At 47.6% G+C, this 14,955-nt stretch overlaps 1 protein-coding gene across 11 annotated transcripts in view; it reads left to right on the top strand.

Annotated features, from left to right (window-relative positions):
- The window catches only part of TCF20 (transcription factor 20), a 209,778-nt gene that overhangs the window by 108,975 nt on the left and 85,848 nt on the right, over positions 1-14,955 (top strand). For all 11 annotated transcript variants that reach the window (XM_025192417.1, XM_025192414.1, XM_025192416.1 and 8 more), the window contains one exon: positions 4,010-9,658. In XM_025192417.1, coding sequence (XP_025048202.1) covers positions 4,046-9,658 — 5,613 coding nt within the window. In that variant the 5' untranslated portion in view covers positions 4,010-4,045. The remainder of the gene's footprint in view (positions 1-4,009; positions 9,659-14,955) is intronic.

Genomic DNA, 14,955 nt, shown 5'->3' with positions numbered 1-14,955 from the left:
TCCGTGGGCTGTTTTTGTCTGCCTCCCCCCCCCCCCCCAATTGAGTTTCCAGCGATGGTGCATGGTGCAACCACATGTTCGCAGGCCAGAAGCCCCTGCTTGGACTTCCAGCTGGGGGGTGGGGTGGGTGGGTCCTGCTGTTGCAGGAGCCTGCTGGGGCTTCCCCTGGGTCCTACTGCCCCTGGCTCCTGTCATTTTTGACAGGAACCAAGGACAGATAAACATTAATTTTCTACATTTTTAGGGGCCCTGCAGGCCAGATAGAATGGCCTTACGGGCTGTATTTTGCCTACCCCTGCATTACAGCCATGTGCACAGGTGAAGTCAAAACAGGGTACTACCATGTTAAAGTTTAGGTACTCTTGCAGTAAAAATATATGTAGAGGCCTTGTTAATGCTTATTTAGAAACTTCAGACAAAGCCAAACCTGCACTGTAGGTAGATGCTAACATAAAAGTTAAGTGTCTGACCCGTCTGTCTCTCTCTGCTACCTTTTTGAAGCAAGATGCAGAGAGTAACTTGGGGTCACTCTAGTTCTTATAGCAACTAATTCTGTGGTATTACAAAGAGGGTATATTGCTTCTCTGTATTCATGTTTTATATGCAGAGCACTTTAATAAATTAGATTATTTCCTGATTGACCTCACTGAACGTTTGGCTTCTGGGTTTTGGTGTGTGGGGGAGAAATGAGCTTCATTTATGGAAGGTAATCTCTGTTAGGTCACTTCAAATGGGCGTATGTTGACTTAGGTGGAGCTGGGGACTGTAAGTACCCATGAAATGTAATGAGCCTTTATGGATAGGGCTGGGTGCGCCATTGATGACGGATAAATACCCCATGTGGGATAGAAATATGTATGGTAGAAGTTGGTCTTATACCATGCATAAAGATAAATAGGTAATATTGACATATTATAGGTAGATATCCATGTATGTGCTGGGAATCTGTTCAGTAGTGGATTTGCTGGAAGAGTATGTGTGTGTGTGGATTCTGACTGAGGTGGTTATCTCTTAAAAAGAGGAGGTAGTGTTTGTAGGGTGGTAGGCTGAGGCTCCTGCTGGAAACAGGCATGTCGATATGGGGCCATGGGTGATATGAACTACGTAGGAGTTGTTGTAGTCAGCAACTGGTGTGTCATCCTCCTGATTTCCTGTAGGTAGAGAAAGAAATGCCAGCTCAGACTTGTGTAGTAGGTACTGTTGGATCTGCTTGGCATGTGTGGTGACACGAATATAGGTGGCTTCACCAGGTATTTATGAAGTAGGTGTAAGGGGAAGGAGGGTTTTATTTTAAAAGGCTGTTCCAGTTGAGTCTTACGCCAGTATAAGCCCTTTTTCTTGTTCTGAGATGGAACAGTAGACCTCCTTCAGTTAAGTGGATAGCAGCAGTGAATCTGCGCTTGTTTTACCATTGTGAAGCTTTTCTTTGGCCCTATGCTATGGTGATCAGTCCAGCATTTGGATCTAAGAATTCTGGTATTGAAATGCATGAACAACAGAAACAGTTCTGTAGTGGTTCTAGTGGTCTGGGGTCATGGTTTCTCCTCAATCCCCTTGTTCATTCCCAATATAAAACCTTATAGTTCTTTTCATCTTCATAGTTCCCCCTTTTGTATGGATCACTCAACACTTCGAGATATGCAAGAGAGGTGTTAAGGGAGAAATGGAGGCAGAGAGGAATTATTTAGAGCAGGGGTAGGCAATGTTTTTGGCCAGAGTGCCAAAATAACCATAAGGTCTACCTTGTAAGGTGCCGGGGTGCTGGCATGCTAGAAAAACAAAGCCAGGGTGGGGAGTAAATGGCAGGATGCATTGCATATTATTATAGTTAATAATAATAAATTGGGTTTTTTTTACTGTAAATACTAGGTTTTCTAAAAATTCAAAACCTGGTGACAATAAATAAAACTTCATACATTACCTTTGTTCTTGTGTATTCTTTTTTTGTTAAGCATGTTGTGATGAGAAAGAAAAAGGGGGAAAGAGGAAGGGGAGGGGAGAGAGCAGAGAAGAAAAGAAAGAGAAGAAAAAATGGAAAAAGAGAGAGGGCATGTCCTTTGCCACCAACCTCTCCCACCTTGTACTGGCTGCAGCTCGGGCCCACTGGTCCAAGGCAGTGTCCCGCGGAGGGAAGCAGTGACACCCCAGCAGCAGCCACCAGAGCTGGGGCACCCGGGCTTCCTCGATGGTCCCAGAGCACGGGAACCCTGGACCCAGGGCTGGGAGGGAGGGCCTGGCTGGGGCTTAAGCAGATAGATGCCCTGTTCCACCCAGGCAGGGGCAGAACTGGGCCACCAGGTGCTTGGGGCAGGGTCCCGGCAGCATAAGGAGAACCAGGTGCAGAGAGAGGTGTCACAGGCAGGCTGGTCAGCCGGCATAGCTGGCCCTTTGGGAAAGCTGGGGCTGCGTGGGAAGTGGGGACTTCTCTGAGGCTCTGTGGGCTCAGCCACAGCTGGCAGGTGGGTGGGCGGGGGTGCCCAGGAGCACCCAAGGTGGGACCTGGCATGGCCCGCACAGCTCCACAGGGATGGGTCGCAGCCACCCTGCCCATGAGGAGATGCTGCCTGGCTGGGGCAGGACGCCGGGCTTTGGGAGGCTCCCAGGTTTTGGGCTTGGCCTCCCTGTGTGCCAGGCACAGCATGAGTGGGGCGGAGCCACTATGGTGTAAGGGCCCAGCTGTGGGGGTCCCCCAAGGCCTGGGAACAGCTGCCACAGGTAGTGCTTGGGGCCCAGCCAGCCGGGAGCCTGCAATACAGTGGCCCTGTGCAGTGCCTCCATGGAGGGGAGCTGTGGGTGGGCAAGGTTGGGCCAGCTGCTGTGACTGTTCCCAGGGGCTGCGGTGCTCTGGTGGCTGGGCCCACCCCTGCACTGGGGGCAGCTCTGCCTCATTCGCACTGTGCCTGGCATGCAGGGTGGCCGAGCCCAGAACCGGCAGCCCCTTGAGCCCAGCATCCTGCCCCAGTCAGGTGGCGTCCCCTCATGGGCAGGATGGCTGTTTCATTCCTGTGGAGTGGTGTGGGGCAGCCCCGCTTCCTGCCCAGCCCCTGCCTTCCTGAGGGGCCAGTTAGACTGGCCTACCTGCTGCACCTCCCCACACCTGCTTCTCCCTGTGCCCCCTGGACTCTGCCTCTAGTGGCTGGCCCTGGCACTTGGCACACCTGGTGCTCGGCCCCCACCCAGGTGGGATGGGTTGTCTCTCTGCCTGAGTCCCAGGCTTGCCCACCTGCTGGGAGCCTCCAGAGCAGCAGCCCTGTGCACAGTGTCTGCCCTGTCCCAGGCCCAGCCCACCTGCAGCTCCTCTCCCAGGCTGGGCTGGGCTGGAGGGTGCAGCCTGGGGACAGGGGGTGGGGTCAGCAGAATGCAAACGGTGTCCCTGCCTGTGTTCTGAGTCCATCCCCCCGTGCTTGCCATGGCACTGGGAGGGGCCTCTAGATAGGTTTTTTTCTTGCTGTAGATCAGTGAGGAGTTTGAGAGTGTTCATGTAGGTTTTGCTGTTTTGCCCTAAACTTTAACTTTTTTAACAGAACGCTCTTTTTCTCTAAGGCTCTTCTGGGTGGGGATACTAGAGCGGGGATAGTTTGGGAGCTGGAGATCTTGTGACTTCCATCTGGAAATTCTCCCTAAATAGGCATATCAAAATGTTCCTGAATCCAGCCAATCCATATCTAGTGTCTTCCACTTGTAGCCAGTGCAGTATTTTTGCCTTTTTCTACTTGTGCTAATTTGATCAGTGTCTGTCAAGAGTAACATGAATGTTGGAATGCTGTTCTGACTGGGTGATACGTGATGAATTTCTTTGACTTCCCATCACAATGGGAATCCTTTAACATATGATCTTTAAGAGTAAGGAAAAGGGGTTGTTTGTGGATAAATTCCCAGATGGTGGGAGATGACTATTATTTTGACGCCACTGTTAACTACTGTAATTTAATGTTACTAATATGTATGACTGGGAGATGTGAACTCACTCTTTCTCTCTCTCTCTTTCTCTCTCTCTCTCTTCCTCTAGGAGGGCTGCTAACCTGTCACTCTGCTGCTGAACAGCATGCAGTCCTTTCGGGAGCAAAGCAGTTACCACGGAAACCAGCAGAGCTACCCACAGGAAGTGCACGGCACATCCCGGCTGGAAGAATTCAGCCCTCGCCAGCAGGCCCAGATGTTCCAGAGCTTTGGAGGAGGTACTGGCAGTGGACGGCGTGGAGCAGCGGGGACCTCTGCAGCAATGCCCGGTGAGACCTCTGGTCATCAGAGCTACCAAGGTTTCAGGAAAGAAGCAGGAGAATTTTACTACATGGCTTCCAACAAAGATCCTGTGGCAGCAGGAGGACAGCAACCACCTCAGCGCAGGCCATCTGGGCCAGTGCAGAGCTATGGACCACCACAAGGGAGCAGCTTTGGGAGCCAGTATGGAAGCGAGGGGCATGTGGGCCAGTTTCAAACGCAGCACTCAACCCTTGGGGGTGTCTCTCACTATCAGCAGGACTATACTGGACCTTTCTCTCCAGGGAGTACCCAATATCAGCAACAAGCTTCTAGCCAGCAGCAGCAAGTACAGCAACTGAGACAGCAAATCTATCAATCCCATCAGCCCTTACCACAGGCATCTAGCCAACCTGTATCTAGCGCCTCCCATTTGCAGCCAATGCAGCGTCCATCTGCCTTGCCTTCCTCTGCTTCTGGATACCAGTTACGAGTGGGTCAGTTCAGTCAACACTATCAACCCCCTGCTTCTTCCTCCTCCTCTTTTCCTTCCCCCCAGCGTTTTGGCCAGTCGGGACAGAATTATGATGGCAGTTACAGTGTGAATTCTGGTTCACAATATGAAGGCCACGCTGTGGGTTCCAGTGCACAAGCTTATGGAACCCAATCTAATTTTAACTTTCAGTCTCAGCCAATTAAGAGTTTTGAGCAATCTAAGATGCCCCAAGGTGGACAGCAGGGGCAGCAGCAACAGCATCCCTCACAGCATGTAATGCAGTACCCAAATGCCGCTACCAAGCTTTCACTTCAAAGTCAAGTGGGACAGTATAGCCAATCTGAAGTCCCTGTGAGGTCACCGATGCAATTCCATCAGAACTTCAGTCCTATTTCCAACCCGTCTCCAGCTGCCTCTGTAGTTCAGTCTCCAAGCTGCAGCTCCACTCCATCTCCTCTCATGTCAGGTGGAGATAATCTTCAGTGTGGGCAAGGCAACATGTCCATGGGCTCTAGAAATCGGATTTTGCAGATGATGCCTCAGCTCAGCCCAACACCATCCATGATGCCGAGCCCCAATGCTCAAGCTGGGGGCTTCAAGGGATTTGGGTTGGAAGGGTTGCAGGAGAAGAGGCTTACAGATCCAGGTCTGAGCAGCCTAAGTGCTCTAAGCTCTCAAGTTGCTAATCTTCCCAACACAGTCCAGCACATGTTGCTTTCAGATGCCTTGGCACCTCAGAAAAAAGGTTCCAAAAGATCATCATCTTCTAAAAAGGCTGACAGCTGCACAAACTCAGAAGGCTCCTCCCAGGCAGAAGAGCAGCTCAAGTCTCCTCTGGCAGAATCTCTTGATGGTGGCTGCTCCAGCAGTTCAGAGGATCATGGAGAGAGAGTGAGGCAGCTGAGTGGCCAGAGCACTAGTTCAGACACCACTTACAAAGGGGGCAATGTAGAGAGATCCAACTCCTCACCAGCACAAGGCTCTCAGACTGAGCCACCAAAACTCAGTACTAGCCCTGCAGCTAGGGAAGATGTGTCCTCCCCTGATGGAAAGGAAGCCTTGGTAGCAGCAGAGGCTGCCCCAAAAGTGAATGAAAAGGCAGTTGGGGTGATTGTCTCCCGGGAGGCCATGACAGGCAGAGTAGAAAAGTCAGGTGGGCAGGATAAACCCACACAAGATGATGTTTCCACAGCTACCCAAGCAGCTCCTGGGTCCAGTGGATTGAAAGAAACTGGGCAAGTGATGCCACAACCAGAGTCTCAAGGAGGGAGCAAAGGGAGTAAAAGTGGGGATAACAACACTAACCACAATGGAGAGGGTAGCAGCCAGGCTAGTCATACAATCCTGGGGTCAAGTTTTCCTGGTAGAACAGAACCTTCCAAATCTCCTGGCAGTTTAAGATACAGCTATAAGGATAATCTAGGCACTGGCATGCAGAGAAATATTGGTGGCTTTCCTCAGTATCCTTTGAGCCAAGAAAAAGGGGATTTTCCAGGGCATAGTGAGCGAAAGGGGCGGAATGAGAAATTTCCCAGTCTCCTACAGGAAGTTTTGCAGGGGTATCACCATCACCCAGATAGAAGATATGCTAGGAATGCTCAGGACCATCCAGGGATGGCTGGAAGCTTGGAAGGAGCCATGAGGCCCAATGTTCTAATTAGCCAAGCCAATGAATTAACCAACAGAAGCCTTCTAAACAAAACCATGGGATCGCTCCTGGAAAGCCCCCACTGGGGCCCCTGGGATAGGAAATCAAGTGGCACAGCTCCTGAGATGAAACAGATCAATCTGGCTGACTATCCTATTCCTAGAAAGTTTGAGGTGGAGTCACAGTCTTCTGCCCACGAAGGAGGAGCACTGTCAGAGAGGAGGTCTGTTATCTGTGACATATCTCCACTAAGACAACTGGTTAGGGACCCTGGGCCTCACCCAATTGGGCACATGGGTCCTGAGGCCAGAAGTGGAAGAGGTGAGCGGCTCACTCCTGGTTTAGGCCAGTCAGTCATACTCCCTGGTGGCCTGGTATCCATGGAAACAAAGTTGAAGTCTCATAGTGGGCAAATAAAAGAGGAAGATTTTGAGCAGTCAAAGACCTCAGTCAGTCTCAACAGCAAGAAATCTGGTGATCACTGTCATCCTCCCAGCATCAAACATGAATCTTTCCGAGGCAATGCCAGCCCTGGAGCTGCAGTCTCTGATGTTACTTCAGACTACATCTCCCAGCAAGAGAGCAGGTCAACACAAATGAGGCGAGCCCCTGGCAGAATTGGAAGCGGCAGGGAAGGTATGAGGGGAAAATCGCCTTCGCAGTTTCAGGATCTGGCTGATAAACTGAAGATGTCACCAGGCAGAAGCAGAGGCCCAGGAACAGATCTCCACCACATGAACCCCCACATGACACTGGCTGAGAGGGTCAGCAGGGGTTCTTTACACTCTCCGTTCGCTCAGAACTCTGAAGGTCCATCTTTGGCTTCGGCATATCATGCAAACGCTAGGGCTCATGCTTTTGGTGACCCCAACCAGAGTTTGAATTCCCAGTATCATTACAAAAGGCAGATATACCAGCAACAGCAAGATGAATACAAAGAGTGGAGCAGCAGTGCTGCTCAGGGTGTGATTGCTGCAGCTCAGCATAGACAAGAAGGGGCAAGGAAGAGCCCAAGGCAACAGCAGTTCCTTGACCGAGTAAGAAGTCCGTTGAAAAATGACAAGGATGGAATGATGTACATCCAGGCCAGCTCTTACCTTGATGCCGGAGGTCAAGAAACTGGGCGCTGTGTCATGGGCAGTGATGGTGCTCAAAACAAGTGCACCGAATTAAAACATGGTAACCAGAAGATGCAGCAACAGGAATCTGGTTGGGATCTGTCCCGGCAGACCTCTCCAGCCAAGAGCAGTGGTCCTCTAGGAGCAGCCAATCAAAAAAGGTTTTGCCCTCCTGATGGTGATGGGCACAGGCGAGAAGAATCTACAGATTTGCCGAAGCCGAGTAATGCCATGATGAGGCTCCCTGGCCAAGAAGATCAGTCTCCTCAAAATCCTTTAATTATGAGGAGAAGGGTCCGTTCTTTCATCTCTCCTATTCCTAGCAAAAGGCAGTCACAGGATGCAAAGAATAGTGGTACAGACGATAAGGGGCGACTGCTTCCTTCATCAAAGGAAGGAACTGACAAAGCATTCAACTCTTATGCCCACTCATCTCAAGGCCAGGATGCTGGGAAGTCACTGTCAAAGGGAGATCCTTCCAAAGATCTTCCTATTCCTGACAACAGGAATTGCCCTGCTGTTTCTCTTACAAGTCCGGCTAAGACCAAAATATTGCCTCCACGGAAGGGGCGGGGATTAAAACTGGAAGCTATTGTTCAAAAAATTACATCCCCCAACATCAGGAGAAGTGTTTCCTCCAACAATGCTGAAACCGGTGCAGATGCTGTCACTCTTGATGACATCCTTTCCCTCAAGAGTGGACCTGAAGGTGGCAGTGTGACAAGTCATGGATCAGAAACTGAGAAGAGAAAAGGAGAGACTGCATCAGATCAAATGGGGACAGTGGGCCAAGAAATGGTGGGTGAAATGTCTCTATCCAGACCAGAAGAGTGGCATGGCAGTGAAAATGATAAGGTCAAAAAGGAGACATCTGAAGTAGCTAGTGTTAGTAAAGAAGGATCAGGGACTACTGTGGCCCCACCATCTTTGCAGAAGTCTGGTATACAAGGAAGATCTGATGCTTCTATAAGTGGAGCTGGAACTCTGACCTTTTCTGACTCAAAAACAGTCTCTCCTTCTAATGTGTTTACTTCTGAATTGAACCCAAAGTCTGAAGAAAAAGACGGAGACGTTACAAACATTTCGCCCAAGCCAGATGGCTTCCCTCCAAAGGGATATTTTCCCTCTGGAAAGAAAAAGGGGAGGCCCATTGGTAGCGTGAACAAGCAGAAGAAGCAGCAGCAGCAACAGCAACAACAGCAGCCGCTGCCGCCGCCTCCACCACCACAGCCACCATCCCAGTCATCAGAAGGTGCAGGTGGTGGAGAGCCAAAACCTAAGAGACAAAGGAGGGAGCGGAGGAAACCTGCAGCACAGCCAAGAAAAAGGAAAACTAGACGGGCCGCTCCCATTGTGGAGCCTCAAGAACCAGAGATCAAGCTGAAATATGCCACCCAATCTGTAGATAAAACTGACAACAAGAACAAGTCCTTTTTCCCTTATATTCATGTGGTAAACAAGTGTGAATTAGGTGCAGTGTGCACAATCATTAATGCTGAAGAAGAGGAGCAGAACAAGTTGGTGAGGGGTCGAAAGGGGCAGAGGTCCTCAACTCCCCCTCCTAGCAACACTGAGAGCAAAGTGCTGCCCACCTCGACTTTCATGCTGCAGGGCCCAGTAGTAACAGAGTCTTCTGTTTTGGGGCATCTGGTTTGCTGCCTGTGTGGCAAGTGGGCCAGCTATCGCAACATGGGCGACCTCTTTGGGCCTTTCTATCCCCAGGATTATGCCGCTACACTGCCCAAAAACCCACCTCCCAAGAGGGCCACAGAAATGCAGAGCAAGGTCAAGGTACGGCACAAAAGTGCTTCTAATGGCTCCAAGACCGATACAGAAGAGGAAGAAGAACAGCAACAACAGAAGGAACAAAGAAGCCTGGCTGCCCATCCCCGCTTTAAGAGGCGGCACCGCTCTGAGGACTGTGGTGGGGCCTCTCGGTCACTTTCAAGGGGAGCTTCTTGTAAAAAAGCAACCACTGAGGGTGTCAGTGGCAGTGAAAAGACTCCTTTGGACTCAAAACCCCTGATGCCCACTTCAGAAGGTGGCTCTGAGCTGGAGTTACAAATTCCTGAACTACCTCTTGACAGCAATGAATTTTGGGTCCACGAGGGTTGTATTCTCTGGGCCAATGGGATCTACCTGGTCTGCGGCAGGCTGTATGGGCTGCAGGAAGCTGTGGAAATAGCAAGAGAGATGGTGAGTGCCAGAATTTACTAAGCATTGATGCATGCAGTGTTTTATCTTTTGCAGCCAACTTAAGTCTGTTTTTCAAGCCATCGTTTTATCAATATGAGGGATCTTGAAGAACACCCTTTTGGTGGAGGGTAAAAATTCTAGTCTAGTTAAGTTTGGACTGAGATTTTTTTTTTAAAGCTATCTAGGAAATGTAGATGCACGTTATCTGTTATGAGGTATTGATTAACTCCATAGTAAATGCCATCATCTTTTAATATGCATATACCATTCTGGCCAAGTTATAAGATCATGAGAATGTTGGGTAAGGTACAGTGGATAAATCCTAAGAAACCAGTTACTCAGGGTCCTCTGGCTATAGGTAATGGCAAATCTTGCAATAACAAGGGGGAAGAAGCTGAGACCTTCAAGCCAGGCTAAAATTGCTGTAGCACACTGCAGTTCCCTTTTTGGCACCATCACAACATCTGCAACATTCTCTTCCCTCCCCCCCCCCCTTGCTTTTGTAGAGACCCATAACTCATTGTCTTGCTTTGCTTCTTCAGCTAACCTTTCCATTTCTGCTCCCTACTCTGGATCAGACCACATAGGCAGAGTTGGACTTCTTCCTAACTCCTGCTGCTTCAAATTCCTGCCTCCCTCTTTTGAATACTACTATGTTGTCTCTTTACATATCTTCCTTTTGCTGCTGACATATACCATTTCCCTGGCTCCTCCTGATAAACTTTTTCTCTGTGATGATACTTTTGACTTCTGGGGCACTCTAATTCTTTCCTTAGTCTCCCGGTCATCATCTGTGACTTCAGCATCCACATTAATGACCTATCTACCCCCCTAATTGCATGTTTCTTTGCTTTCACATCTTCGTTTGACCTGCAGCCTTGCTTCTACTCTCTCCCACTCATCAAATGTGTGTTTCTCTTACTTCATTGAATGCTACTTGTATGCAGGCCTTCCACTGTGCTGAGGTCCTCCTTTCTGACCATCCCCTCATCTCTTTCAGCATCTCCAAACAGCCTATTGTGTACAATTACCCATCTGCCTTTGTCACGTTTAGTTTATCAGCATGAATGCCTTCTTGTCTACTCTTAGCCTTCTCCCTGCCTATTTCCCATTTTTCTAGTGCTGGCTTCTTGATTCTCACCATGATCCACTTTTCTACATCTATAACTCTTTCCTCTTTCTTATTGTGAGGTCCTCTCTACCAATCCCCAGCCTTAACTCATCCCAGCATCTTTCCTCCTTTTGGGATACAGGTCTTGGAAAGAAATCCCTGGACTCAGTTGATTTCCTTCACCACATAATTGCTCTTTCCTTCAGTTTTGTTGTTTTCCCAACTAAACTGCTTTACTACTCATGTCCACAATCTTGGATCCTCTGGTCCACAAATCTCATGTCTGCCATCCTAGATGTGTTTTTGTTGTCTTTGATGTTACTTTCCCCGTCTTACAACCCTCTTCTTACCTGTTATAGACCAAAAGACTTCCCTTCTACTTTCTTCCTCAGAACTCTCCAACCAGTCCCATCTTTTGATCTTCCTGTGCCCTGTTCTTGGGTAATCGTGTCCACAGACGCATTTGGTCACTATCTCAGTGTTGATAACTTACAAAATTGCCTTTCATCTGCAGACATATGTCCTTCTGTTTAAATTTTGTTTGGACTCTGACATCTCCTTATGGATGTTAGGAGGATGTCCTTTCGCAGCATCTGATGAAGTGAACTACAGCTCATGAAAGCTTGTGGGGGTGCGTGTGTGTAATACTCTCACAAAGCAGCATATATTCTGCTTTGGTTGGTCTATAAGGTGCGAATCTGTTCTGCCCTCTATTTTCTCATGCACGTTAGATGGTCATCTCAAGGTCAACACAGCTTTCTTTGCTCTGCACAGTTTTTGCTCTGTGAAGAACGCGGCTATTTTGTTTGTCACCTGGAGTCATAAACTGGGCATAATTTTCTGGCCAGATCTCTCTAGGTTGTGGCATCTAGATTGAATGTAAATCTTGCCAATTCCAACTGCATAACATTGCTAAGACATGGCCTATCATTATCCATCCACATAAATAACACGTTCATCCAGGCTTATCCTTTCATGTTTTGATTACTACAACATCCTTTTCTCTGGCTTTGCTCTGCTGGTACCTGTTCAGAACACTACTCCTTGCCAGTCATTTTGACCACATCACTATTCTTTGCATTTTTCACTGTATCTTCCTTCTTTATTGCATGACACTTCATTTGCAGTGCCCTTCACTAACTGTGCCTACCTTGTCTATCATCTGTTATTTTCTAGACTGAAAACAGATGTAGCACTTGTCCTGGGATATAATGGTTTATCCCAGTATAAAGTGCAATTGTGGAAACATCCATGATCATTGTGCCAGGATAAATCCTAAAAATGTTTCCTGGATAAAAGGTAGTAACTGTTTATCCCAGGATATTGTAAAGTATGTCTGTACAGTTATCCTTGCATCATTGAATCAATGGCAAAAAAGTGGTACTGCATTCAGCCATTCACTAAACCCTGGTTAGAAGGGCGATGTGTGTACATGCCAGTCCTGGGATATTTTTGTTTTGGAATAAATACAGGCACAGCTTATCCAGGGACAAATGCAGTGTCTGTTCCTAGCTCTATTGAAATAAAATCTCTGCTATTATTGTTCCTTTGTTCAGTTTTCAAACAAACACCTTACTGCTTTGCCCCATGCAGTCTCTTGTGTTTTAGAAGAGTTCTTTAAACACCTGCATTGCTACCTTCTTACAACTTTCCTTGCTGTACTATCCATGGAAAACTTGAAAGTGGTTAGGCTGCTGATACCCTGATATCACTCCCTGGCATCCTGATTTGTGTGCCTTTTTTGTCCTTTGTTTCTCTCCCATTGGTCTGCCTGGTATGAGACTATTGCCTTTTGTCATTATTTGATTTGTAAGTTCTTTGGGGCAGGGGACTGTCTCTTTTTTTGCTTCTGCGTTTTATATGGTGCCTAGCATGATGTGTCCCTAGCCCATTTCTAGGCTTCTTGGTTTTATGGTAATACATATAACAAACCTTGCCCCTTAACACTATTGCCATTTCTAGGATATTTTGTTTTCCTTAGCAATGTTAGTTTTTAACCTTTTATCTTGGCATAGTGAAGTCTGTAATGCTAAATGCTTCTGTGGAAGCAATCTGTCCTCTTCCATTCAGTAAGGAAATGGTTACATTTAACATGAGAGTTATACCAGCCACAGGCGATCCTCAGGCATTGGAAAGGCTCAGTTGAACTAGACTTTATTTTACCTTGCTGCCTGAGGATAGCCTCCCAGCCCAAGCAACTCTCATCTTAATTCCATGCCTGGTGCATGCAATCTTTCTTCCCTCCTCCTTGCTCTGCCAATGTATTTTCTTACTGTCACCTCTGACGTCCAACTCATCATTATTAGGGTGCTGGAAAAGGTAAACATTTGCAAGCCATCTTGCTGTTTTCAAGCAGGAGAGAGGAAGATAGATATGAGTGCATGTTCAGGGGCTTGCTTTCAGATCCAAACTGTGTTTTTTACCTTCCATATGACAATGTCATGTTTAAGGTCATGAGCCTCTCTGAAAGGAGTAATTCATGTCCATGCCACGTTGTATGTCATTGTGCTATTTCTGTACCCTAAAATCCTGATGGCCAGAGGGGACACAATCTATTTAACTTTTAGATGTTATAAAAATAGGTTTGTCTATGTGGAACAAAGGCTTAGATTAACAGAAACTTTGTGTGAGTTTTTTTTTTTGAGCTTGCTTTAAAAAGGTTTCATCCTTCTTGTCACTTTATAACAGTGGAGGCCAACTTTTTTGGCAGACATGCCACAAATTAGCCTTGTACCCTTAGAGTGGCACTATGATCCCCTTTCCAGTCTGCTTTCTGCTTCCTGCCCTATAATCCCTGTCTGGTCTGCTGCTCTGCTTCCTGCCCTTTCTGCCAGGGACTATGCTGCGCTTCCCTCTCCTGATCTGCTGTGCAGCTCACACAGTAGCTTATGTGCCACTTGTGCCACAGGTTGGTCACCTCTAGTTTATAAAATACCTTCCTGTAGAAGTGACAGTCTTGGCCTTGGTGACATGAACTGTTTTTAATGTAGTATAATTCCTCAAACTGTATTCCAGAGACTAAAGGTTACAGCAGTCTGTCTCTCTGTCTCTCTCCTTTTGCATCCAAGTAGTCACTAGACCAGGGGTCGGCAATTATTTTGGGTGGAGGGCCGCTTACTGAGTTTTGGCAAGCCATCGAGCACTGCATGATAGGCAGCCAGGGGCAGATAAATATTAATTTTCCAAATTTTTTAGGTGCTCCGCGGGCCAAATAGAATGGCTTGGAGGGCCGTATTTTGCCCACCCTTGTACTAAACCAACGCTTTTCTCCACTATACCATAGGTTAGGATGGGATTTTTCAAAAGTTGCAAACTTGTTGTGGCACAGGTTCACTTTCTCATTAAGTGAGATTTGGGCTTCTGAGTTATTTAGGTGCCGTCAGAAATGTCAGCCTTATTCTGCTCTGTAAATAGCTTTTAGAGTAAAAATACAAAGGTATAAATCCTTTAATATTTTTGGTAGTTTTGATAGTCTGCAGTCGTGTCTTTTCTGACTTGCCTATATTTTTATATGTTATAGTGGTCTGGTGAGGAATCTACCATTCAACAGGTGTTTCTTCTTGTTCTGCTCAATGGGCTGTTTCTCGCAAATGTGTGCGCCTACACTTAAGGGGAAGAACGCTCCGCCAGAAGCTTCAATATCTGTCTTTTCTCAAAGAAGCCTCTGGACAGTAGTTATAAGAGTCTGTCTCTAGAATCTAGTCATATGTAAAAGAGATTCTGGAAGCATATGGGTTCAAGTCTTCCCTTTAAAAAGGTTTTGCCAAACTATGAAGTAAGCTTCCTTCAAAGTTTGCTCATGTTTCATCAGTCTAGATGCAGTCAAGGCATCCATTAAGTAGCTTTCCAAATGGCTTCCATAGCCTTTGAATCTGCACTTAAAAAGGATGCCTTTCCTGGATTTATTTGTTCTCACTGTTCAACTGTGTTTCTCAGTGAGGAAAAAGGGTTATATTAAAAACATATCCTATAAGAACTAAACAGACTTCAGATCGGGGTGGGCAAAATACAGCTCGCGGGCCGGATCTGGCCCGCGAGGCCATTCTACCCACGCGCAGGGCCCCTAAAAATGTAGAAAATTAATATTTCTCTGCCCTTGGTTCCTGTCAAAAATGATAGGAGCCAAGGGCAGTAGGACCCAGGGAAGCCCCGGCGGGCTCCCACAACAGCAGGGCCCCCCCAGCCC

This window comes from Alligator sinensis, unplaced genomic scaffold, assembly GCF_000455745.1.
Source record: "Alligator sinensis unplaced genomic scaffold, ASM45574v1 scaffold1081_1, whole genome shotgun sequence".
In the NCBI taxonomy this organism is placed as follows: domain Eukaryota; kingdom Metazoa; phylum Chordata; order Crocodylia; family Alligatoridae; genus Alligator; species Alligator sinensis.
The sequence above is the reverse complement of the archived record's forward strand: the minus strand, read 5'-3'. Positions and strand labels throughout refer to the sequence as shown.